The 27,304-nt window shown below is 45.5% G+C and overlaps 1 protein-coding gene and 1 long non-coding RNA gene across 4 annotated transcripts; one reads left to right on the top strand and one right to left on the bottom strand.

Moving 5' to 3' along the window:
- Positions 1–11,888: 11,888 nt before the first annotated feature.
- Positions 11,889–17,562, bottom strand: MYCN (MYCN proto-oncogene, bHLH transcription factor). 3 transcript variants are annotated; one of them, XM_049903352.1, is made up of 2 exons: positions 17,393–17,562; positions 11,889–13,088 (listed from the first exon to the last, which is right to left on the bottom strand). In XM_049903352.1, exons 1-2 carry the CDS (start codon positions 17,538–17,540, stop codon positions 12,484–12,486), a joined length of 753 nt encoding a protein of 250 aa, XP_049759309.1. In that variant the 5' UTR covers positions 17,541–17,562; the 3' UTR covers positions 11,889–12,483. The 3 variants fall into 3 exon arrangements, with proteins under 3 accessions (XP_049759309.1, XP_049759308.1, XP_049759311.1); XM_049903351.1 differs by lacking the exon at positions 17,393–17,562 and adding an exon at positions 15,289–16,316; XM_049903354.1 differs by lacking the exon at positions 11,889–13,088 and adding an exon at positions 15,936–16,198.
- A 420-nt stretch (positions 17,563–17,982) lies between these two features.
- LOC126087131 (uncharacterized) lies at positions 17,983–26,369 on the top strand. The gene is made up of 3 exons (XR_007519652.1): positions 17,983–18,524; positions 19,601–19,663; positions 25,815–26,369. It is a non-coding gene; the product is annotated as an uncharacterized LOC126087131 (long non-coding RNA).
- The last annotated feature ends 935 nt before the right edge of the window (positions 26,370–27,304 follow it).

Here is a 27,304-nt window from a genome sequence, read left to right as displayed (position 1 = left end):
ATCATTTGCTATTTTCCTACTATGTGCAAAGCCCATACTAGAGGATGGAGAATACACAAAGATCAGCAAGTCCCTTACTAGTTGTAAGAGATAAGAAAATCTAACCAAACCTCATTACCATCTTGTCGCTTCCAACTCATAGCGACCCTGTAAGACAGAGCAGAGCTGTCCCACAGGGTTTCCAAGGAGCAGCTTGTGGATTCGAACTGCTGGTCTTTTGGTTAGCAGCCTGAGCTTTTAACCAATGTGCCACCAGGGCTCCAGAGAGATGAGATCCATAGACAACTACTTATAACACATATTACCAAAACCAAACCCAGTGCCGTTGAGTCGATTCTGACTCATAACAACCCTATAGGACAGAGTAGAACTGCCCCATAGAGTTTCCAAGGAGCGCCTGGCAGATTTGAACTGCCAACCCTTTGGTCAGTAGCCGTAGCATTTAACCACTGCGCCACCAGGGTTTCCTAACACATATTAACAAGTAATAAATGACCTAACAAAGATAAAAAACAAATTGGCATATTCATATGCATTTGTGTATAAATGGGAAAACCTAGAATGACATACGCCAAAATTTTAATAGTGATTATCTCTGAGAGGTGAGTCACAAGGATATTTTTCTATATACTTTTCTTCATTGTCTAATTTTTTATAGTGATCATTGTAGGAAGAGAGGTAACTATTTTAATTTTGCAAATAGAAAAGAGTATAGGAAACTGGGTGAGTTCAGAGGCAGGAGAGAGACCATTCTGCAGGGGAAGCTGCAAAGTTGGTATAAAGCAGGTGCTCTTGAGCTAGGCCCTGGAAGACTAGGTGGGGTTCAGACCCATGAAGCTGGGAGATGTACAGAAGAGGAGGGAGAAAGTCAAAAGACCAATAATTGTGGCCTCGTGGAGCCAGGATCCAGGGCCTCCAAAATCCCAGGTCTGGGTCCTCCCTACAGTGGCTCAGAGCAGTCCATGTGCACCCTTGGAGAACAAGCTCAATGGTTACTTGTTATTGAGGCCAAGGAGTACTAGTCAGGCCAGGGGTTAAATATGTTCCAAAGAATAGCAAATTCTCCCAGAATCACACAGAACCCAATCATGTTCTTTTCCGTCTCAGAAAACTCATCTGGCTCCTTTTAGAAGACAATCTTTAGACTCACCCCCGTCAGTCTCTGCAGCTCCAGGATGTACTTCTGCCCTGAACATGCCCTGCACCTCCACACCTTGGTACCTCCGCTCTGGCCGCCCCTCATCATTTCCTGTCTTTCTCCACCAGGCGAATCCTTACCCTTTTCCTCAGGCCCCTCACATATCATCTCTGCCCTATGCCCTCACCACTCTTCTCAGGTCCCCTCTTCTGGTAATTATTTGTGTTCACATCTTACTTCCCTTCCCAGGTGGAGGTCAGAGTCATCTGTACATCTTTGACTCTCCACAAAGCCACACTTTCACCTTATTCGCATGCACATATTCTCCTGACACCAGGGAAAGTACTACACAGCTCAGGAGAGCTATAAAAAAATGAGCCCTGGTGGCACAGAAGTTAAAGCACTCTGTTACTAATTGAACGGTCCGGGGGTTCGAACCCACCAGTCATTCTGTGGGAGAAAGGTGTGGCAGTCTGCTTCAGTAAAGATTACATCTTTGGAAACACTATGGGGCAGTTCTAATTTGTCCTATAGGGTCAGTATTGGGTCTCTATTTTATGAGTCAGAATCGACTCAATGGCAACAGGTTTGTTTGTTTGTTTTGTTCAGCATTTCATAAAACCAGCCATTTTAAATTCAAAGAAATCAAAACAAAATAGCATCTGTATGTCAGAGCATTCTGTGTCCACTCAGCGGGGTGTCATTTTATGGGTGGGTAGAGAGCAGGGAGTGCTCAGAACTCTGCCCCTGTGGAGAGGGGACCCCCAAATTGCAGCCATTCTCTGCCAGGATAGCTTTATGGGGTTGACTCTCCCAGGGGGTCTGGCATCCAATTTATAATAAGGATGTCCATCTGCATATTGAAGAGTCCCCAGAAAGAGCTCTCATTTCTGAGCTCCAGGTTCTTTGTCCCTTCTTTTAATAATATGCACATCTCATTAACATGACAGATCCCATCCCCTTCAGGGGGCCATGAGGCTGGGAGGATGTTCAGCTGGGCACTTACTTCGTGCCCCTAAAAATACAAATTCACAGGATAAACAGTTGTTGCTCACTGGGAGTTAACTGCAGATTTTCCCCCAAAGAGCTAACTATATACAAACACATTTTTAAAAGTTCCTAAAAGGTATACATAGGAGTCCCTGGGTGGCACAAATGGTTGAGCACTGGACTACTAACCAAATGGTTGGTGGTTCAAACCCACCCAGAGGCACCTCGGAGGACAGGCCTGCTCATCTGCTTCTGGAAGGTCGTAGCCCAAAAACCCTGTGGAACAGTTCTACTATGCCCACACAGGGTCACTATGAGTTGGAATCGACTTCACAGCAGCTAACAACAATGATGAAAGAAATATTCATCTCTCTATCCTGTTCTTTTCGTGAAGGAACACACCGTTCAAATCCTGGGGAATGTCATACCTCCACCCCCAATGAGCATACACCAAAATTGTTTCACAACTGCCAATAAAAAGGAAAAACCCAACCAAATCCAAACCCATTGCCTTTGAGTCAATCCCAACTTATGATGACCTCATGTGTGCAGAGTAGAACTGTGCTCCATAGGGTTTTCAACGTCTGATTTTTTGGAAGTAGATTGTCAGGTCTTTCTTACAAGGTGCCTCTGGGTGGACTCAAACAGCCAACTTTTAGGTTAACTGCTGAGCTGATTGACTGCACCACCCAGGGACACCAAAGTAGATACTGCTTATGATGAATTATAAGTATGGTTCACACAGGAAAGTCTACACAAAACTCCAGTCAGCAGATCCAAGGTCAAAGAAAAGGCCTTAGTCCCACGTTAAGAGATTAGCAAAGCAGCAAGCATTTGTGTGTTTTCAGTTAAAACGTTTGATATGAATCTTTTCTTTTTGTTTCTCGTATTAACTTGCCAACTACTGGTCCTTACTGCATTGGTGAGAAGGATGTCTATTATATTCACTATGAAAAAGATAATTAGCTGGAAAAAAAAAAGTAAAAATTCACTATGGGGAGTAGCTCACCTCATTAAAAAAAAATAATCTTTTATAGAATGTATTAATGGCAGCAACACAGGGTTCTCCACCCAAGGAACAAAGGTTCAAATCCATTTCTAGGTGCCTGAACTTGCAGTAGCTCTGATAAAACTGAGCCTGGCTACAGAATCTGGACGAGGATTTTTTCTGTATGCTTCCCTATCTGTTGCCTGGGACAAGTCCATACCCAGAAAGCTCCAGAGAGATGAATTCTCCCACAGCTTGGGATTGTTTTATAATTTGAAAAGCTCCTTGCAATGACTTGAAGAATGAACGAGATGACCTCAAGAAGAACAGACCAGAAGATTGAAGCTGGTTTCCTTATCATATATATCCTAAGCATCAATGTGATATCGTTATTCAGAAGGAAACCCAGAGATTAGGAGAAGTATAATGTGTGATCTTGGTCCCTGGCATTTGTGTGCCACCTTCAGCCACATTGTCTTTGGTGGTGCTAACAGCCCCCTAGAAGGAAAACAGAGACGTCTCCTCATTTTCCTGGAAACTCTCAGGCTTTCAGGGTAAATTTCCCCGAGTTGCTTAACAGTCTTTCCAAAGCTCTAATCTGTGTGCTCAAACATCAAGGCAATGTTCTTGCCCCAGCCTTCCCAGCTTGGGAAGAGTTACAGGACTTTATATATCTCTGCAGACCCTTCCACTCTAAAATCCTGGTTGAGTCCTTTGCAGGTCTGGACTGAAGCAATTTCAGCCTCAGTCTCCGTGCCTGCCATAGACAGCCTTATTAGGCTTGCAAAACTACACTGAGAAAGAGCAAACACTGAGGAGAGACAAGAATAGGGTGGCCATCCATCCCGATTTGCCTTGCAAGGTACTGAGGTGTTCCCCAGGTCACAGGACTTTCCGTTTTAAAATCTGGATAGCCACAGGCAAAATGGGACAAGTCGATCACTCTAGGTGAGGAGGAAAAAGAAACAACATCCTCGCAAAGGAACTTCTCCCCCTCAAATGAAAACACCGCAGAGAGAGCACTTGAATGTCAGTGAACATCATAATAAGCATTTTGTGGAGGTTTCCACTTCAGTTACCCAGCCCCCAGCACGCTTTGCCTCCACTGATGCCAGGGCTTAATCTGCACTTGGGCTAAATGCTGTTTCTTCACTCCGACATTATCATGTTTGTGGTTTGTCGCAGTGGGCAAGAAAGAAGTCCTCCTGAGGTTCACCCTGCTGGCAGACACGGCGAGCACAAGTGGATGGCACCCTCCACCCACAGTTAGCCAAAGTTAATGGAGGCTCTAATGGCAGAGACAAGCTGACATGTGCTCATTTATTACCCAGAGGAATTACCAAGTAAGGTAACACTCCAGGAGAAATAACCTCCCAGGAGTGTCAAACAAAATGTATTCACAGCCATTCCTGAAGTTTACAGTTAAAGACATCCAAGAAAACCTCCAGGTTCATTATTCTAATGAGTTATTTAGAGGAAGGGTTTTCTGATAGAACAAGGATTTTCCCTCAAGGCAGACTGTAAAATAGTTCAATAGATTTGGAAGGAAGATCACCTCAGGATGGGAAGGATTTATTTTCAAACCCAAATGCAATTAAATCATTTACAATAGTAAACTTGGGTCTTAACTCTGTCTTCTTCGCATCTAACTATAGCTTGAACAGCTTCAAATCTCTAATCTTTATATGAATTCCCTGTTCTCCCTGGCTTAATGCCGAAGAAAAGTGGCTGAACCCAAAAGAAAACTCAAAGTGTTAAAAGTTTCTGTTATCATATTCTGTTTTCATTTGGGTAACCCAATTAAAAACTGGATCAGTCATAGTTTTCTCTAGCTCTACAGGAGACAAGCATGTGTACCCAGTTAGTTTGCACAAATTGAGGGTCTCTGTCCAGTTTTAAACAATTAGTCAAGTCTTTTTATTGGTAATAATTATTCAACAAATGTTATGGAGCAGCTATTATGGGCAAAGCCCTGTTCTACATACTGTGGAGCAACCAGGGGTGTACCTATTGTCTTCAAAAGAACTTACTTCTTTTGGAATATCCATTTGGAGATTAGTCCAGAAAGCAAACAGTGGTGTGGGAGGGACATGCTCAAAAAGGGCTCATTTTGGCAATGTTAGTGGAATAAGAATTCATAAATGGGTTCCCAGTTTCCAAAGTGCTACCACGTCCCTTGTATACTTTATATCATTTGATTCCTATAAGAGCCTTATGAGGTGGTGATTATATATGTTGTTTTAAAGGTGAAGAAACTGGTTTAGAGGGAAGTGACTTACCCTCAGTCACAAAGTTGGTGAATGGCAGAGTCAGAATATGCACCCAATGTTTCCGACGGGAGAGTTTTTACAAATACTGCAGACAGTTGCAGTGATCTCTAAAGGTCCCATGATTCCTGATCCTCAGAGTTGGAAGGGGGCTTTGGCAATCAACAATTCTAACCTATTCCATTTCTAGTTGGGAAAACTGAGCAACAAGATTTACCTTTCTAGCCCAAGGTTAACAACAGTGAATCATTCACTGAGCTTAGACCCAACCCAGGGCTTCTGCCTGAGAATTAAGTGTTTCTATTACACAGGGCTGCCTCCCAATCAACTTGGAACATCAGTGTTGTAGGGTGGAGGGACTGCTTTTATGTTTTCCCTTGTGAGGACGGTGGAAGATAGCCTTAAACACAAAGCTTACACACACACACAAACCACAATTGAATTGATGACGTGTTGAAGATTTATGAAGAAGGGACTTATTTTCCCACCTTACCCCACCTCCCAAAGGTCTGCTGAAAATCATGGTCCTGCTAGAATGCAGATGAAATTAGATTTGGGGTTACCTCTGCAGAGCACATCCCACTGCCAATCATCTGTAGGTGCTATAGGAGTATGTGGTATGTGTGTTCTCCAGATTCGCATTGTGCCAATAGGTCTATGTGCTTAGACCATAAAAAGGCTCTGTTACTTCTCCTGGTCAAAGGTTTCAGGATGAATGTCTTGTAGCATGATACGTCAATATCAAAAGAGATCAGGTAACCCTGGTCAGTGGCCTATGAAGAGATTTCCTTTACAAGTAAGGAAAACTAATAAACCATTGTAGAAGGCGTAGATGTTCTGAGGCACTCAAATTCCTAAGATCCGTCTTAAAATAGGCTTCAAAGCTCACATTCATTTGTTTCCAAGGTACCCGTTTTCAGGTTTTGTAAGGCCCCTTTTGAGGAACAAAAGTCCACAAAGTTCTTGTTAAACTTGGGTTTGTGAATTTGTCCTACTGGTAATTTTTTTTTTTTTAAAGGTTCTTTGCCCTAGTAACACATTGAGAAAATAGAGAGAGGAGGGATCCTGTCAGCATCAAATCAGATGATTTAACAAAGCCTCGAATTGTACCTATTGTGTGCCAGCCACTGTTCTATGTGCTTTATATAAAATCATTTATGTAATCCTTGTAACAACCTTGTGATGTAGGTGGTGTCATCTATTGTACCAGTGGAGAAACTGAGGATCCCAGACCTTGTGAGGGTGGGAGTTGGATTCAAACCCAGAGAGTCTAACTTCAGATTCATAGTCTTAAGTACTAGGCTCTGTTGTTTCTTCTTCAGACAATGAATAAAATGTTGACAGGAAGACATTTACCAACTTCCAGAGGGAGATGAAGGAGGGTGAACCCTGAACCAGGAAGCCCAGACCCGAGTTCTGGTCTCTGAGCAGCCACGGCTGTGTTGGGCACCCTCCCACATGGCCCCACCTCTCAACCCACCCCCACTACCATTTCTTCCCCCACCACCATTCCCCCCACCACCACCCGGCCCTATGCGCCTTTCCTGACCATCTCACTGAAAATGGCAACCCACTCTCTCTTCCTGTGACATCCCTGAATTCTTTCATCGTTTTCTACTTATCTTTCATAACATTCACTACTTTATTGAATGCTATTTAATTTATTTTCTTGTTATGTTGATTTTTATTGGCATTCTCTCCTAGACTATAAACTTCATTAAAGCAGGGATTGGCGGTGGGGGGGGGGGGTTGACTCTTTTGTTCACCCATGTCTCCCAAGCACCTGGAACAATGCCTGACACATGGAAGGTTCTCAATAGATATTTCTTGAAAGAAAGAAAGGCAGACAAGCAGGGAGGAAGGAAGAGAGAAAGAGAGAATACGAGGGGAAAAGAACGCTGGCCAGCAGACTGTATGTTGTTCCTTTTGCTCTCTGGTTCCCAACCTCTGAAATGAGAGGTTAAATCTTAGAGATTTAACATGCTCTGATTCTTAAAAAAAAAAAAAACCCACATTAGGATTTTCAAAAGATGGCTATTATAGAGATTAATGAACTCAAGCCCAGAAGACCTAATTCCTTTACCTGTAAAGTGGAAATGTGATGAGCTGGTCAACACTCCTGAAGAGTTGTGAAGCTCAAACATTACAAAAAAAAAAAAAAAAGCCTTGGTAAGCTCTAAAATGCTACACAGGGATAAGGGGGATTATAACCATTGTCACTATGAGTGCAGATAACCTGTGTTCTTAGGCAAGCAGATAAGCCTCCTCCGGCCTGTGGTAGACGCTGTGAACCAAGGCAGAAAACCAGCTTCCTCCAGCAGAGCGCTCTAAACTGGGCTGCTGGAGGCTTAGAAAACTACTGATTCAGCCATGGGACCCCTCACAGGCCTTGGCTAAACAGCCCATTCCAGCGGTCCCATCACCCCTCTCTGCCTTCTACGCAAGCATCAAGGCCTTCACTCCCTTCCACATTGTGCGTTTCCCGAAGACAGGAATTTTCTTTTCATTACCCCAGAGCTTTGGACACTGTCAATACCCAGACATTCATTGATGCCTAATGAATGTGCTTCCCATTGGTATTAGCCTGAGAGCCTGCGAGCCTGAGTTGGCAGGAGACACACACCTAATGTAAAACAGCTCCACCTGTCCCCACCTCTCTCCTCCTTGGCTGCCTGCTCTGCTGCTCATCCATTCTGCAGAAGCCCTGTCATCTGAAGGATCAGAGGTAAATGAGACCCAGTTCCTGCCCTTAGGGGAGGCTACCGTCTAAAGAGGTGATTAAGAAAACTCATCTATCTCCAGAAGTAACAGAAAAAGTGCTCAGAGACCAAGAGTTGAAAAAGCTCAAGATCCACCTTGGAGTACAGGAAAGGCTTCCTGAACAAGATGACATTGGATTTACCATTCAAAGTCAAGAAGGACTTCAATGAGCAGAAAGCGGATAATCCAGGAGGAAGGAATGTGGTAAAACAAGTCAGAAGTAGAAGAGAACGACTTGTGTCTGGCATGGCTGGAAAGAGGAGTGCCTATAGAGGGGCAGTGGGTAATCAAGCTGGTGAGCCAGGGTGGAAACAGCCTATGTGCCCAGCTGAAGCACTCTGAGTTTATCCTGCAGGTGGAGGGAAACTATTGGAAGTGTTTATGCAGGATCAGTAATTTAGAAGGATTAATATGGAACGGTGGCAGTAGTGGTTCAGTGGTAGAATTCTCACCTTCCATGCCTAAGACCCAGGTTCAATTCCTGACCGAGACACTTCATAGGCAGCTACCACCCATCTGTCAGTTGAAGCTTGTGGGTTGCTATGATGCTGAGCAGGTTTTAACGGAGCTTCCAACTAAGGCAGACTAGGAAGAAAGACCTGGCAATCTACATCCAAAAAAATCAGCAAACCAAAGCCCTATGGATCACAGCAGTCAGATCCACAACCGGTCATGGGGATGACAAAGGACCCGACAGCTTTTCAATGCATTTTGCATGGATTCTCCGTCAGTGGGGATCACCATGAGCCTGGGCTGACCTGATGGCAGCTAATAACAACATGGAAGCATGATGTGGGTGAATATGAGGGTAAGCCAGGAGACAGGGAGATGGGCTCAAAGGCTACTGTGTGAGAGGCAAGCAAGTCAATGTCCTGGAAAGAACACTGACCTGATTATCAGGAGACCCAGACTCCAGTCCTGGTTCTGCCACTAATTCGATATGGGAACCCTCTCACCTGTATTCTGTAAAATGAAGTAATTCAATGAGATGATCTCTGTGCTCCATCTAAGCTTCATGATTTATTGATTTAGCTGATGTAGAGCCGTTTCCCACACAGTCTCAAAACTGTTCTTGGAATGCATAGATGGTTTCTCATGTTATTGAAACTACAAGTTTAATTCCTCTGTGACTACAGCAATTTACAAATAATTGCAAAGCTAAATTGGGTAACACATTCCCTCATTTGGGTCAGGAAAGGCAAATATATGATTTTTCACTTTAGTTTTAATATTATAAGTACATATTTATTTACGATCTACCTAATTCTAAAAGTCGTTTAATCTGATATCAAATAAAGCACATTAAAAAGGTGGTTAAACTAACAAGAGATCAAGAGCATTTAGAAGAAAAAAAAGAGAGAGAGAATGGCACCAGATATATAGAATAAACAGGAGTGGCTGGTGAATTCACACTACCAACCTTTTGGTTAATAGCCATAGCTCTTAACCATTGCACCACCAGGGCTCCAATGTATGGAATGAGACCATCGTATTTGGCTCTGAGCTTCCCAGCAGCCAAAGCAAAAATAGAGCATGTTAGGGATGGATTGTAGTTCAGGGTACTTCATTTGTCTTAAGCTTTCCTCCTGTGTGGCTAGTTATGGAGACCCTACTCATTGTCGTCTGGTTGATTCTGACTCATAGCAACCCTATAGGACAGAGCTACCCCATAGGATTTTCAAGGAGCAGCTGACGGATTCAAACTGCTGACCTTTAGGTTAGCAGCCAAGCTCTTTACACTGTGCCACCAGGGCTTCATGGAGACCTTGCAAATAGAAAGATTGGGGTGATTGAGCTCGGCTTCGAGAATCTCAGGTACTCATTTAATTTGAGGTCACTTATAACTTTTAAGGGGCCCTGGTGGAGCGCAGTGGTTAAGAGTTTGGCCAATAACCTCCAGCCAGTCCTTGGAAACCGTACGGGCAGTTCTACTCTGTCCTCAGGGTCACTGAGTCGGTATCAACCATACGGCAACCGGTTTTTTTATTTTGGTGGTGTAGTTTAGTGCTCAGCTGCTAACTGAAAGGTTGGAGGTTCAAACCCACTAGCCCTTCTGAAAGAAAGATGTGGCAGTCAGCTTCTGTAAAGATTACTGCCTTGGAAACCCTATGAAGCAGTTCTACTCTGTCCTAGAGTGTCATTGTGAGTCATATTTGACTAGCAGGCAGTGGGTAACTTTCTTTTGGTTCCTGAATACAAAGACTAGGTGCAGAGTGCTGACAGGAAGCCCTTTAAAATGTGAAGGTGGTAGCATTATCATTAAAAAAAGGTTATTCATTATTTTCTAATCTGAGGGGGAGAAGGTCAGGTCAGACTTTCAGAAAGACAATTATCACCTGATCTCACAGCTCTGGGGCTTGGGGCTGTCGTTCTAACCGACCCTCTTAACAAAATGGTTTAAGTAGACAGGGCCCTACCATGGAAATCGACATGGTCTAAGTTCTCCCACCTCTGCCCTGGGCCTCACAAGCTACAAGGCCGGGCAAACAGACCCCTTCTCCTCCATGGACCTGTTTTCTTCTCTGTAAAGCAAAAGGCCTTTTTAACTCAGGGTTGTAAATTTAAGAGATGAACAAAACCCCGGACGAATAGCCTAGTACAACCTTTCACCCAAAACATAAATAGGTTGTGAGGAGAGTGCCTCACAAGGAAGGATATTATCTCTTGTCAAGGAAACTCAGAAACTTCTTCCTAACCAGGAGCTGAATTCCACCTCCTTTCTAATGGCTGGCTCTGGCCCTGGCCCTGTCCTCCAGGCCTGCAAACCTGAACCTGCTTCCACGGAACAGAACTTCAAGTATCCAAAATACCGACTGGTGTGGCAGGAGATGGAAGTGGACAAGGCTACACATTTCAATACGCCGGACACCCCAGTCTCTCTCCTGAAGACATGGAACTTGATCTGGGCTGCTGGCACTTCATACTGTGAGTTACATTTTTGCAAATCAGATTGTTGGTTCCAGAGAAGGGACCAAACTCATTGCTTAGCATAGAACCTTGCATAGGTCCCAGTATATTTTCAAGAATTCATTATTTGTAGAGACAAGTTCTGCTCTACACTAAAAGAGTGCCAGCAACTCCAAGTACAGCTGTTTCTTGATTTTCTCATTCGAAAGGGTTGGAATATGATGTCTTAGCATAATTCCATCAACTGGTCACCATACATGAAAGCACTTTATAAACTGTTAGGTACTATTGTTACAATGCAAAGGTAGTCACTAAAAGCATATTCTGTGTAATCCTGGAGAAGTGCCCTGATGTCCCCAAGCCCAGACTCCTCATCTCAAGTGAGGACAATGACCCCTCCCCATACAGGAATGTTCAAATGTAAATACAAGTTCATTTTATAAGTTATGCACGACTTACGGCTGTTGCTGACGGGATAAAGTTTAACTAGTGTTACGAAGGGAATAAAAATTTGAGTGCATCATTTAATTGCTATTTATTTTCATAAACATGAGGTATTTCAAAGTGCTATAAGATGCAGCACTAAATATATACATTTTTGAAGAAATTAAACACAGAACTTTGCATTTACCCAGTTCTATGCACCAAACATGAACAAATAACATTAACAGGAAGAAACAGGCTAGGAAAAAAGGCATATATATATATATAGTAAATTTCTTTACAAAAGTTTCTTAGTTCAAAAAGTGATAAAGTAATATCTACTCAAAACTTTCACAACTCATTTTCATACGAAAATATAAGTATCAAATTTAGTTATGTATCAGCATCATACTAAAGTATACAGGCAGTGTAAGAATTAGTACAGTACATAACAGAGATTAACAATATATTTGTATACAAAACATGCTCCTCAAACATTGAGGTATTACAGTACTTAGGTATGAACTTCCAGTCTAATACTGGCCGCGAAAGCCACCTCTCATTACCCAAGACATGTACAAAAGGCAGTGTGTCAATGGTATTTACAGAAATGTTCCCCAGGGGTATCAAATGGCAACCCCCTTAAGTGACATCTGCTGGAACTTAAGCACCATTTTTAAAAAGAAGGAATGACTTTCTGTTGTTTGGAAACTTGGAACAAGGTGACTTCAACAGCCCCAGAGGCTCTCAACTTGTCATGAACTTCTATGGCATCGCAGAGGTGAGGTGGAGGAAACGATGCGATGGCCGCCCAGCATCGCATCAAGGCAGGCCCAGTCCTGAGGTCCTGGCAGGACCCCCACTCATCCTGCCCCTAACCAGATCCAAACTTGACAGGAGACTGATTTGAAAGTAAACCCACATTCTTAATGTCAACATAATATTTGTTTAAAAAAAAAAAAAAATCAAAATGTGCAAAGTGGCAGTGACTGTCCAGTTTTGAGAAACATTTAGCAAGTCCGAGCGTGTTCAATTTTCTTTAGCAACTGCTGCTGTCTTGCCTGCAATTTTTCCTTTTCCAGCAAAAGCTGGTGCTCTTCTGCCTGAAGGGAGTGGACGTACTCTGTGGCCTTTTTCAAAATGACCACCTTGGCGGCCTTCTCGTTCTTCACCAGCTCTGGCACGTGGTCCCTGAGCGTGAGGAAGCTGGACCGTAGGTCATTGCGTCGCTGGCGCTCCAGGATGTTGTGGTTGCGACGACGCTCACTGTCCTCCGAGTCAGAGTTGCGAGGACTCAAGCTCTTAGCCTTTGGGGGAACGACGTTCTTGAGGGGACGTGGGGACACCTCGCTCTTAATCTTCTTCTGGGGTGGGGCATCCTCACTCTCCACATAGGGCGAGGGGGCAGCATAGTTGTGTTGCTGGTGGATGGGGACACAGCGTTTGAGGATCAGCTCACCAGACTGAGCCCTCCCTGGGCCCAGAGCTGCATTCTTGGGACGCACTGTGATGGTGAAGGTGGTGACAGCCTTGCTGTTGGAGGAGGAACGCCGCTTTTCCACTGTGACCACGTCAATTTCTTCCTCTTCATCTTCCTCTTCGTCGTCATCATCATCTTTGAGAAAAAGAGGGAGTTAGTCTCATGTACAGACACAAATTAAATTAATGCTGTCTCTAACTAGCTCAGAGCAGGGCCTGGCACATAGTCTATTATTTATTATGGAGCTATCCACATAAACGTGGACAGAAACGTATTTTAGTTCATAATTTTAAGACTCTGGAATTTTTTTTTTTTTTTTTCCCCTTCTCCATAGCCCTACTGCACTTTCGGGCCTTATTTGGATTTTAGCAGGTGGTAGAAATATAAAGAACCTGGGCTTTAGGGTCAAACAGAATCCTGGCTCCTCCATACACTAGTTGCATGACCCCAGGCAAGTTCCTCAACTTTTCTAAGCCTCGGTTTTCTCTACTATTAAATGGGGATAATACCACAGCTTTCTTGAGTTTGACGTAATGTGTAAAGACCTAGCATGAAGCTGGATTGACTAGATGCTCAATAAATGGCAGCTTTTACCATAATCATCAGCCTGCCTTGTAGACTTTTTAACATTTTTAGCTTCTCAGTTAGAACACTTAACAGATTTACACATGGTTGAGTTCAACTTTAAGTCCTTAAAAAAAAACTTAAGAACAATTTAATTAAGGATGAAAAGTGAAGTTTTCTTCCATGACCATGAATTCTGCGTAGCAAGTTTTTCATACAACAAAGATTAAAATTTTTACTGCAAAGCCGTAATTCCCAGTAGCTATAAAACCAAAACAATGGGAGCACCTCGTCTGAAAGTCACCAGTAATAACAGGAACAACAAAAACGTGTACCATCATGTAGGCCATTTTCCCCTCTCCTCATTTACTATCAAGCTGGGATAGAAAATTATTGTTTAAAATGCAAGCATGAAAATCAAAACACATCTTCTGCTTGATCTAGAGGAGACCGGAAAGCTGAACAATTGCTGGATTTGTTCTAAAGCCGAAATGTGAGGCTGTTCCAGTCTGTGGGTCCCTTTAAGCCAATGTTTTGGTTTTCTGCCAAGAAGACAGCTGTTGGAAGGAAGTGCTTCCTCACCGAAAGCTGTCAAGACTCAGACATTAAAGGGACAGAGAGCCTTTTCAAACCGGAGGCTTATCACCAAGTTCTCCTTCCAGGAGCCTCAGACGGATCCACACTGAAGAAAAGTTAGGCTTTATATCCACCTATATTCCGAATTTTGAAAACATTGGTTTTTAAGGTCCACGAGGGTCCTTGCTCCCTGTTCTAAGGAGAAGCGTTAGGGCAGGATTCTTTACCTCCAGAGCCCAAGGCAAATTCTTCATTTTAATCTCTCCCTTCAGCTTAAGACAGACCAGTGCACACAATGAAACTCCTATCAAGGAGTCTGTTCAGGGGTGTGTGCATTCCTGGAGAGCCTGCTGAGTGCAGCCCCTCTTTGAAGGGTACTGGGTTACTGAACACTACACTTGGCTCTCAAATTAGTCCTGAGATGCAGCCCAAAAGAGGGTGCAAGACAAAACTGGACCCAGTTTTCACTGTTCACTGCAAACAGGAGGCTTCTTGAGAGTGTACACAACCGCTGTTGTGCTTGCTGCCAGCTGCTGAATGGAGGAACGGGTGGCCCCCCCACCCTCAGCTTTTCAGATACTCGGTCCTCCATATCGCCGCCTGCTGGCCACACACCAAGTGCAAATAGCCCACCGCCCACTGAGGGAGGGAGAGAGACCAGAACGGAGGTCGGAAAAAAATTAAAACCGGTTACTAGCCATCTGTGCAATTTCACACTAACTTCCTGCGCCCTAAATAGGATTTTGCAGTCCTTGGGTCTTCTCGGGGTGTCTTTTCCCTCCCCTGTCCTTGGCCGGCGCGTCTCTTTCCACCCCTGCCTAACAGGTTTCTGCCCATGCAATTCACCCAGCACCCTCCTAGGCCCCCTCCCAGCTTTGCCCACTAACTTTTCATAATGTTATTTCTACGACTGCGTTGCAAAAGAGCCGCGGGGGAGCAGGTGAGGGCCAGTACTGGCCTAGAGTAAGGATCCTAGAAGAGACTGGAAGGAACTGCAAAGAACTTGAGACTTCCGAGAACACCCGCTTAGCGGACTTTCATTACACTGGGGCTGGGCTTGGAGGAAACAGGACCTCCCCACCACCTGTACTGCCTCGAAAATATTCCCCAAAGCTCAAAACGTCAACACTAACAAAAGGAACATGACCCTTAGCTTCAGTACTCCTGAGAGGCAGCCACCAGGAACAGTCATTACCTGAGTCGCTGAGGGTGTCCTCTCCGGAGGTGCTGAGAGCCTTGTGGTCGTTGCTGCTGGCCGGGCGGCCGCCTGCGCGCGGAGGAACAGCCGCTGGGGCACTGGCCGGAGCTGCAGCGCTTGGCCCGGAGGGGACTGCAGCCCCCACCGCTGAGGCTCCGGCCGGGACGGCAGGCATAGGTGCCGGCTCCCGCTTGTTGACCGGGAAGGGGAAAACCACCGCGGGATCCACGCACTCGGCGGCTGGGTGGGCGAGCTCGGCGGGCAGGGCGGCCCCAGTGCGGCCCGCGCTCCCAGAAGCGCTATGCCCGCGGCCGGGAGGGCTGGCAGCGCCCGCTCCCGGGGCCGGGGCTGGGGTGCAAGCAGCTGGCACCCCGCGGCCGTGCTGCAGCTTTTCGCTCACCGCGCGCTCCAGCTTCTCCCGGGCAGAGAAACCGCTCCACATGCAGTCCTGGAGGATGACCGGATTGGGGGTGAGGCCGCCCAGTCCCCCAAAGCCGAACGCGTCCTCTTCGGTCGGGTTACCCCACAGGTCAGCCTCAGGCAGCAGCATCTCCGTAGCCCAGTTAGGGGGCTCCGGACTGTGCTCCGGGAAGGCACGGCTGGGCGACAGTGGGGGCGTGGGCAGCAGCTCAAACTTCTTCCAGATGTCCTCTCCCGGGGGTGTCGAGTCGGGGCCGCCGAAGTAGAAGTCATCTTCGTCCGGGTAGAAGCAGGGCTGCAGCGAGTCAAACTCGAGGTCCGGGTTTTTGCAGATCATTCCAGGCATGGTGGACGCGGTGCAGCTCGGCATTGGCTCGCCTCCTGGCCGGCGAATGAGGACTTCTTTCTGCTGCGCTCTTTTTAATACAGGGGGTGCTTTCGTCCCGTGGGGGGCGCGGAAGGCGGGGGCCGGCTCCAGCCTCCGACACTGCAACCGACAGATACACCAGGAGAGGATTGGCAAGCTGAGCAGAATGGGGGACAGGCTGTGTGCACCCCCTCTAACCTTAACCTGGCCGCAGAGCTCGCCCGGTGTTTCAGCCTGCCCTCCAAGCCCCCCACTTTGCTCTGCTCTGCTGAAGGTGGAGGAAGTTCTGTCTCTCGCGCTCTCCCTCCCTCCTTTTGTGTACAAGCTGTCTACGACAGGGGGTGGGAGGGGGCATGCAGATGTAGGGGGTGGTGGCGTTGCTCTGCAACTTTGGAAACTGCCATTTCATTCACACAAGGCACTGACTGGGGGAGGGGGTGTTAAGGGCTGCAGAATCCTAGCTCTCACTAGCACGTCAACCCCAGTTGCACCGATGCAGATCCGGCTGCCCAAAGGAAGCCCACCGGCTCTCCAACCCAGCTACCTGGCATAGAATTTGGAGTACCCTCCAGATGCAAACCTCGCGAGTGCAAACGGTCGTAGGGGATTTAGAAAACTTTGCAATTGGAAAAGCCTTTTTCTCTAGAGAGATCGACGACAGGCACCCAAATCCAAGAACCACCCCCCAAATTTGGGCAGAAGCCCCTCGGCATTCACCGCTACCAGTATATTCCTGCTAATAGTTTATTTGGAACCTCACTAACCCCACCCCCACTCTTTCAAACCCCGAACAACGTCCACTAATGGGGGTGGGTGGTCTGAACCCCGGTTCCTGAGAATCGCGCAGGGGTGCCGCGCGCGGGGAGTCGCCGGGAAAGCCGAGTCTCGGAGCTGGAACAGCAGTGACCCAGATTACTACTGCGGCGGCCTCGCCCTGCCTAAACCCCTTTTCTTCCTCCGGAGGCACCCTTTGGAGAACCTCAGCTTCAGGGTGGGGACGCACCGGCTCCCCGTCAACTCAAATCCAATCCTACAGGGAAGAGCGGTTTTTTTTTCCCCCTCTGATGAAGCCATTACACCCTCCCGGCAAGGGCAGGAAAAGGATTAGGGTGGGTCTTTTCTAGCCAGAGTACCTTTGGGGCTGGAACTGGCTTTTCAGGGAAAACCCCGAGATCGTTTTGTTTCGGAAGCAGAAACAGTCCCCCAGGCATATTCGGGCGCCCTGTGCCCTAGCCGTAATCCGGTCCAGGGCTTGCCTTCCCGCCGAGCTCGCTGCTTCCCGGGCGCCGGGAGGTTTGCAAGCCCCCTCCTTACCTCCCGCCGACTGCCGAGGATCCAGTGGCGATGCTGCGCGGGGGTCTCCGGGTGGGCTGTGAGGGGGGTCCTCGGTGGCTGTCTGTGCGCGCTTGCGCCTGGCTAGCGCTAGCTCGGCTCCAACCCAGTTCCCAGGAGCCCCCCGCATCCACCCAGCGCGTCCAGACAGATGACTGTCACTGGCTACGCTTTGAAGCTCGGGGGATATTATTAACTGAAAAATCTGACACACCCGGGGGGCGGGGAGAGAAGGGGGCTGCGGCGCAGACAGGGGGGAGGGAGAAAGGCAGGGGAAAGCGGATTTACCCCGCCCCTTTGATTTCCATAAAAATCAGGGGAGGCGCCAAGGCTTTCGCGCCAAAAGCCACTTGCTTTTCTTCTTTGCAGAGAGAAGGCTGCAAAGCTGGGAAGCCCGGGGTGTGCTCCTCCCGCCCTTTTGGACCCCCGGGCTTGCACCCGGTGTACTCTGCAAACCAGCTGCGCGCTGAGCGGTGCAATGCAGCACCCACACTGCGAGCCTGGCAAGTGCTGGGCACTAAAAAAAAAAAAGAAAAAAATTCCGGAGGGCCCAGGGTGTTGGGGCGGGGGGAGGAGGAGGGAGCCGTGGCTCCTAACCCAGCCCCCGCCTTGCCTGCGTTTGTCTGTAGCTGAGCTCGAGGCCAACGTCTAGCAAGTCTTCGCGGAGGAGGTTGTTCAAGAGTAATCTCGAAGGAAAGGTAGACCCAGCGTGCAAGATGGGAGGGAGAGGACACACTCATTTAGGAATAGATCGCAGGATGTTTCTAGTTGTAGGTTAAAAGGAGAGGGGCGCCCCCCTTGTATGAAAATAAATAAATAACTGTAGGCTAGGAAGGTGGCGCTGCGGAGGTTTCCTCGGCGGAAGGCGACACCTCGCGGAGACGCAGCAGAAAGCGGGGCTGCCAGGCCTCGGCGTCGTGCTGCAGTGGGGCCATCCCCGGCGCTCTCCAGCCGTCCCCGCGGGACTGTCAACAAGCCCTCCCCATTGCGAAGAAGGCGGCGGACCGGTCGGGTTCAGACTGGAAGGCGCGTGTGTCCCTGGCAGCCGTCAGCACTGCTCCCAAGTTGGCCTTTTGGAAGCTGGGGACGGCATTCCCCCGAATTATGAGGGCAGGTAAGGTTCACGTAGGAGGCATTGCCATCCACACCCACTAAAGACCAAAACTTGAAACAGAAGCCTTAACTCTATATTGGTAGCGGCAATAAAGGAAAACTGCTAGGGCTACTTAGTCTCTGTGCCTCAGTTTCCTCAGTTTTGAACTGGAGTTATGGTGCCTACCTTGTAGGATTGTTTTGAGAAATGAGTTATGAAGGCGCTTAGAACAGTACCCAGCGCACAATAACCCCCGTAGGTGTCAGCTATTATGGTTACTGTTATCACCAGATCTGGACAGATTCCTCCTGGGAAGTGACCACCCCCAGTGCAGCAGTGTTTGTCTCTCCTGTTCCACCACCACTATCAAGTCCTCACTTCTCTGGGGTCAAGCTTCCTTATAGATGCGTTTATTAGATCAGAGATTATTGCCCCACCCCCAAACTTCCCAGGAACAACCCTGGTCTCCTGAGTAACCCCCCTTCACATCCACATACATAGTGAGGTAGGATTTTACCTTGAAAAACATCCCTCGGGATTGTTTGGAGGGAGGGGAACCTAGCCCCCGGATTGGGGTGGGAAGGCTTCCTCCCTCCAGTGCCCTTACCTCCCCCTTTCCCCTCCAAACTGGAAATGCCACTCATCCCCCATTCACCTCAGCATTCAAACAAGTGAAAGATGAGGCTGCGAGGGGCCAGGGAACAGCTCATAAAATGCTCAAATATTAGCATTTGTGAAGGCCTTGCCAGCCCTGGCCCTGGATGCCTCGTAATGCTGGGGACAGAGGCAGATCCCCAGAGATCTAGGAAGTAGCCCTTGAGAGAGGAAGAGGTGCTCTTCCAAGCACCTTTATTAGTATTATTTCCCTCACATATGTAAAACACTTCACCTTTGCAAAAGCCTTTAACACCCCTTCTTCTGCTTTTCCCTAACCCCCTAATCTAAACCAGGCCCTCCTGCTGTATCCTCTCCAAGCATCCTGAATTTTCCTTAAATGCACTTACCTCCATTTGTAATGATAAATGCCTTCAAGTACTTGTTTAATGTCTGCTTCCCCTGCCAGACTGTGGGGAAACAGGCTTTTTCTCTCTCACTAGGCTCCTGAGTTCCTTGAGGAGAATCCGTGTCTATTTTGCTCAGGATGGAATCCTCAGGGCATGGTAAGTACTCAGTGATATTTGTTAAAGGCAGAGATCACTGAATGAATCCTTCTAAGGTGGCCAGCTCTTCCAAGACACCAAAAACAAATGAGTTATTTCCGACTCCTAGCGACCCTATAGGACAGAGTAGAACTGCTCCGTAGGGTTTCCAACAAGCTGCTGGTGGGTTTGAACTGCAGATCTTTTTGATTAGCTGAGCTCTTAACCACTGTGCCACCAGGGCTCCAAGATAATTCTGTTTATTAACAATGAAGAGGAAAATGTGTGTCACTTCAGAACTGTCTTCACGTCATCTTCAGCACCCTGAGAGGGGCCACTCAGAACTGCTGGCCTTACCATTTTACCACAATGGCAGGATGACTGGTAAAGTAAGGCAAGATGGGCCCAGTTGCTATATTTAAAAGCTCCACCATTGTCCTCTCTCACCAGATCTGTGTCCATCACCATGCTATTTGTGTCTTGTCAAGGGAAAAGGTGTAGCAGAAACAGAGGGGACAGAAAGACAGGAGACCTAGTTACTAGCTCCCATATGCCTCTGAGCGAGTAATTTTTCTTCTCTGTAGCTCAATTTCCCATCTCCTCCTTTTAATTCAAGCCAGTAATTACTGACAAGTCTGAATCTGAAGGTTAACCCAATGATAAAATTCAACAAATATTTATTGGTCCCTTCATTTGCAAATGGCAAGATAAAAGCCTTCGTATGTAGAGAAACCTTGCTACTGCAAGTTCCTAGTTTGTTTGTAGAGAAGCCTGCAAATCCCTCTTTAAAAGGCTGGAACACTCTCAGGCTATGTATATACACACTAAATAAATCTTTAGATGGCTTTGAAGCCAAGATTTTGGACGGTAAGCTTTTATTCTGTCCTGAAACATGTGGTAGGTTTGATATAGAGTTAAGAAATGGCATCAAGGAGCTCCCCATGGGTTTGAGGGAGACACACACCTAAAATGGACATTTCAATTTAACGATCAACTGGTAGGGTAAAGTTATACACAGGATTTGCTTGATAAATAAGGAGATTTTTGAGGGATGAGAATATTTCAGTCTATAAATCCCTTCTTTAATACAAAAAAACAAAGCACACACACACAGAGATTCACAAGGGTCTAACCCATGACTGACTAGGAAATCAACACCTCTGGACATTTTGCCCAAGCCACAAATTAAAGATCTGCTGAGTCCAGTCCCAGGGTCCACTGGTTCCCAGGAATGTCCTACTGCCCCCCAATATGTAAATTTTTACGTATTAAGTAATTTTAAAATCCCCGTGATCAATTGACTCTTCATTTGGAATAAGATAAAGCTAGATCCCTGCCTTATCCAATTAGGGAAAAAAAAAAAAGGGCGAGATTAAAGATTTAAATTAAAAAAATAAGACCAAAAGTATGAGGGAAAAAAATGTATGGATTGACATATTAGAATCCTTTCTAAGTAAGACTAATATAACCTGGAAACTAGGAAGGGCAAACAACATATTTGACTACAGTAAAAATGAAAACATTTATAGTTAAAACACATCCTAATTAACAGAGTGGTCAAAAATACTTGTCCCAAATATAAGAGACAAGGAATTTATCCCAGGTATACAAAAACTCCTACAAATTGATTAGAAAAAAAAAAGCCCAATATAATAGGGGCTCAGGATATGAGTAGGAGATTTACCAAAAAGGAAATGCAAATGATCAATAAACATATGAAAAGCTGCTCAACTTGACTAGTAGTGGAGAAATGCAAAATAATCTTAAAAAGATTAGCATTTTTTGGTCTAGCAGATTAGCCCAAAATGTTGGCTATGCTGGGAGTTGGGGGGAAGCCTTCTCATCACACTCTGCTGGTGTTCTCGACCCCAGTGTAAAATTCATCCCACAAGAAACAATGTCAGAAATACATAAAAATATATAACCGAGGAGGTGTGTTTTAGCATTGTTCTCAACACGAAAAATATTAGAAACAAAATCTTAAATCAATAAGAGAATGGTTGAATCTACTATAGTATATCCATTCAGTGAAATAATTCTCAGTCACTAAAAATAATTCATTAGATCCATAGGTACTGACTTGGAAAATGTCAATGAGTATGAAAGGAAATAAGCAAGATATAGGTCCATATGCCTGGCATTTTGAACATATGGGTACTTAGGTATGTCTACATAAACTCGATAACAATATGGGAAGAACCTGCAACAAGTTAGGTTTCCTTTGGAGACTGGAATCAGACTGGTATGGGGAGAAATTTTTCCCTTTATCAAAATTTTTTTAAAGCTGTGAGATTATGAACAAATTTAATTTTTTGTTTTCTTTATTTAAAATTGTTGTTGTACTCCCCAGTAAAACTAACCATATTGGAGAAGTAAAAGACCCTTTCGTGAAGGCTAAGGTCATCCCCACAGTTCTCCATTGTTTTCCAGGCTGATGGGCATTCTTTCAGACTCACCTAGTGCTAAACTAAGTCAGCTGAGAATGGGTTCAAAGATACCAAGATAGGACAAAATGGGAACTGGTTTAATTAGGATTAGAATCAAGTCAACCAAAGTAATTGAAGGGATATGATGTTGGATGTGCCGACGGCAAACCATGTATTTTTTTGACTTCTGAAGCGGAAGGCAAATTTGGGACCTGACATTGAGAGAGTTTTAGGAGTAGAGAGATTAACTGGTAATGGCATAATTAGATATGTTTTTAAATTATCTTCATTTGATATCAGTAATTCAATTTAGATTTAGAAAATGGGAAGGTCTAACAGGCTCTGTACTTTTCTCAAAGATGGATTTTGAATCATTTGAGGCGACTCAAACATCCACTGTGAAGCTTTATCGCAGTCTTGAGTACATTAGAGAGAGTTGGGAAGAAAAATAAGATGGAAAATCAGTTGGAAAGAGAAATAAAAAATCTACTGACTTATTTCTTAAATAAGAGAAATAAGATGAATATTTTTTACTCACTATAAAAACCAAAACCAAACCCGTTGCCATCAAGTCGATTCCAACTCATAGTGATTTTATTGGACATAGAATTGCCCAGTATGGTTTGCAAGGAGCACCTGGTGGATTCGATCAGCTGACCTTTTGGTTAATAGCCGTAGCTCTTAACCACTATGCCACCAGGGTTTCCTTACTCACTTTAATAAGAGTAAAAATGCTTTGTTAACTGTAAAGAGCTATGTGACTGTAAGGTGATATTGTTCTATAGTTGGATTCCTATTTACCTTCTTTTCGTTATGCTAGAGGACAAGATACGGCAGATGGCCAGGCTCCATAGGGGTGGGAGAAGGACAATAGGCTTCCCCTTTACAGACCTTGGAGCTCTGGTGTAGTGTCTAAGAGCTCAGCTGCTAACCAAAAAGCCGGCAATTCGAATTCACCAGCAGCTGCTTGGAAACCGTATGGGGCAGTTTTACTCTGTCCTATAGGGTCACTATTAGTTGGAATCGACTGGATGGCAATGGGTTTTATGGGTTTACAGACCTTACACTTGAATTAGTCAATGCACTAGAAGGCTTGTTTTACTGTTAGGGAAACGAAGTCTTAGCAGAATATTGTAACAAAAAACGACGACAAGGAATTCTGACTCCACATCTTGCGGTGTAATCCATTTGGCACTGCCTCTTAGAAGGAGCAAGCTTTCTACATTCCATCTTCTTTTTCTGGGATTACTTTCTACTTGCAGTGATTTAGTTTGCTTGTGTACAGATCTCCTCCTCTGGTGTTTCCAGATCTTCTTTTGGGTGGTTACTTAACAAATTGCTGATCGTATCCATTGATTCTTGCTAATTTCATTAGTAAGAGTAATAGGATTTCCCAACACTGGGCACACTTCAATAATCCCACTGACTGTCCATGCCCACCCTAATAGCTGGCGTGAGTTGTTGGAATTGCCTGGGGCCCCTTTCAATTACCTTGGGTTTAGATAGTGATCAGTAATAGCCCCTACTCAATCTGTTCATTTCCAGAAGCTTCTTCTTGCCTTGAAAGTTTTTTTTTTTTTTTCTTTTCTGAGTATTAAATCTTTTTTCTCAAAGTTCAACTGAAGACTGTCTTTCAGGAAGGAATCTTGACCTCCCTTCCCCCAACCCCATTCCTCTCCCACAAATCTCCATTAGTCTTTTACTGCCTGCTGCCAGCTAGCGTAATCTACCTGGTGTATGTGTGACTTTCCTAACAAGATTAGCAGTTCCTGAGCTGTGGGAACCTCCCTGTCTTGCCCTTGCATCTTTCACAGCATCTAGTGCCGGGAATGGTGGAAAGAACCAAACTCTGAAGCCTGATAGGCCAGTGATCTCTGTGACTTTGGACAATCCAGACAGCCACTCTGAACCTCAGTGTCTTACCTGTAAATAAGTATCATGTGAGGATTAAGTGAGATAGCATCTGTAAAGTGCCTGGTTTATAATAGATGCTCAATAAAGGTTAGTTCTCTTCCTTTGTTCTAGCCCCAACCCTCCAGCAGCGTCTCAGCAAACCTTACAACAATAGAGCACACCATTTGGGTTCCAGGTGGAGCCTTCTGTTTAATTGTTGATACGTGCCTTCGAGTTGGTTCCGACTCATAGTGACCTTATGTACAACACAACAAAACATTGCCGGTTCTCACGCCATCCTTACAATCGTTGCTAAGTTTGAGCCCATTGTTGCAGCCACTGCGTCAGTCCATCTCATTGAGGGTCTTGCTCTTTTTTGCTGGCCCTCTGTTTGATAAGACTGACTAATAATACTAATGTGTTTCTCCTTTCTCTGGCAGGAACCTCCCTGGTCAGCTCTCCCTTCCTGTTTCCTTAGCTAGTCCATGATCCATGACCCAAGTAACTTTGCACATGGAATGTAGTATTGCAGAATTGAGGCAGTGTAATTCAATAGTGAGAATTCAATAGTAAGAGCTGAAGACCACAAGGAAGTGATCTGAAGTTCTTTAAGGCTAAGATTGTGTATTATTTGTGGAAGGATCTTAGGCTAGTCATTCAGCCTCTCTTGGCCTCGGTTTCTTGGTTCATAAAGTAGGGATAATGAGCCTCATCCCTGCTTTTACACTGAGGTTTATCCATAAGGGGGAACGGCATCAATAAAACATTGCGTGCAGGTTCAGAAATTGAGTTTAACTTCCCGATTCTATCATTTCTGTGCAATCACAGACAAGTCAACTTCCATCAGCCTCAGTTTTCTCATCTACAAGTAAAGATAATAATAAAGGCAGTTGCCACTGAGTCAGTTCCATGTGTGGTAGAGCAGAACTGGGCTCCATTAAAGGTTTCAATGGCTGATTTTTTCTAAAGTATATCACCAGGCCTTTCTTCCGAGGTGCCTTTGGGTGGACTCAAACCTTCAGCCTTTTGGTTAGCAGTACAGTGTGGTAACCTTTTGCACCACCCAGTGACTCTAATGATAATAATATTTACTACAAAAGGGCAGGTGTGAGATTCAGATCAAAACGAGACTCTGTGTGTTACCTTATATTATGTTGGAAACCCTGGTGGTGTAGTGGTGAACTCTTGTTCAGCTGCTAACCAAAAGGTCAGCAGTTTGAATCAATCAAGTGCTCCTTGGAAACCCTATGGGGCAGTTCTACTATGTCGTATAAGGTCACTATGAGTCAGAATAGACTCGATGGCAATGGGTTTGGTTTTTGTGTTATATTATAAACTCCAAGAAACTGTGGAAGTGAAGGGCCTTATTCTAATGTAGCAAATGCTTGAAAAATGGAGAAAACCTCTATACAAACATCGTGGGATACTGTGCGAAGTTACTAAAACAGAGCTGTTTGGGATGGACACTTTAGAATCCACTTTACAGTACATAGGATGGTCATATTTCCCGGTAAGTGGTATCAAATCCAAAAACCTGTCAAAGGGACAGATGGCATTCTTAGCATAAAAGAGGAAACCAATTAGAAGTTAAAATACATACAAATGTGAACTTATAAATGCTAACAAATTGTTTCAGTGTGGGGGACTGTGCTATTTTCCCTGACACTTGCTAAAGAAGGTTTCCTTCTGGTTAGAAAATGCTCACAAGTCACTGACTGCTAGAGTCTAAAGAAACTTTATAGACCCTCTATTCTAACCCCCTTCATTTCAAACTTTCATACCTAACCAGCGTTTTGGGGCAGATGATGATGATAGCTCCATGGCACTTATACAGGGACAAACTTTCTTTGCAGCTCCATCAACAAGCATTTGTATATCAGGGGAGCAAGGTTTGCCGACCCATGGAACCAGAGAGCTGAGTGCCTGTGTGCAGGAGGCTTTCTGCTGGAGTGGGGTGCCTCCAGGCACTTATCGGTGGGCTACGCTCGCCCCAGCAGGGCAGATGTGGGTATGAGGCCGGAGGAGCCAAGAGGCCAAGAAACCAGGAAACAGAAGCTGAAGAGACAAGGAATACAAGAAGCTGAGCTGCCTCAGTCTGGAAAGGTATGGCCATGACCTCAGGGGTTTCAAAGGGTGGAGCCATGGCCTCTGGTGTTTCTAAGGGTGGAGTTGCCATTCAGATGGACTAGGAGTAGGGTGCGCCTAAAGCCGAGGGAGCAGAGTTGCTGTCCCAGGGGGACAGGAAGGCAGAGCTGAAGCCCAGGGCCAAGGGGCTCCCACTCAGAATCTGAAGAGTGTGGCCAATACCTAGAGCCTGGAGGGCAGGGTCATTGTGTAAATTGTCTCAGAGAACATAGGATTATCTTCAAAGCTTTGATGGCTAATATAGTGCGTTCTGCCGACTTGCTTGGTGGCTGTTATTCCTTCATTCCTTCCAGTTTCTCCCATTTATAATGGATATGTCTAGCTTGTGCCTGTTCTGCCATTGTACCTTTGGAAGCAGATATTTGTATTCTAGATTTCAGAGATGAAGAGGCATTTTTGGATTTTGGACTTGGAGTTAAGACTTTTGCTATGATATGATGGGATGAGTATGTAAGGATGTGATTTTGAGGGGACCAAAGGGTGGAATGTCATGGATTGAATTATGACTCCCCAAAAAATGTGTGTATCAGTTTGGCTGGGCCATGATTCCCAGTATTCTGTGGTTGTCCTCCATTTTGTGATTGAAATTTTATGTTAAGAGGATTAGGGTAGGATTATAACACCACCCTTAACCAGGTCCCATCCCTGATCCAGTGTAAAGGGAGTTTCCCTGGGGTGTGGCCTGCACCACCTTTTATCTCTCAAGAGATAAAAGGAAAGGGAAGCAAGGAGAGGGTGGGGGACCTCTTACCACCAAGAGAGCAGCACTGGGAGCAGAGCGTGTCCTTTGGACCCGGGGTCCCTGTGCCTGAGAAGCTCCTCGACCACGGGAAGATTGAGGACAAGGACTTTCCTCCAGAGCTAACAGAGAGCCGATGCCATGAATTTGGACTTTTAGCCTATTGTACTGTGAGAAAATAAATTTCTCTTTGTTAAAGCCATCCACTTGTAGTATTTCTGTTATGGCAGCACTAGATGACTAAGACAATGACTTATAACTTCTGCTTCCAAGGCACTTACAAGCCAGTTGGGGTGATAGATAAAGAAACAGAAAAGTTCAATTAAACTTGTAGTGTGCTACAGTGGAGGATTGCAGACAGGAAGAAAGCTCCACCTATAACTGGGGGAGTGGAACATGGCTTCAAGGACTGGAAGATACTTGAGCTATGGGAAAAGAAACTGGAGTTTTCCCAGGAGA

The sequence above is a fragment of the Elephas maximus genome, chromosome 12, assembly GCF_024166365.1.
Source record: "Elephas maximus indicus isolate mEleMax1 chromosome 12, mEleMax1 primary haplotype, whole genome shotgun sequence".
Classification (NCBI taxonomy): domain Eukaryota; kingdom Metazoa; phylum Chordata; class Mammalia; order Proboscidea; family Elephantidae; genus Elephas; species Elephas maximus.
Note: the sequence above shows the minus strand (reverse complement) of the source record. Positions and strands in the feature narration are given on the sequence as shown.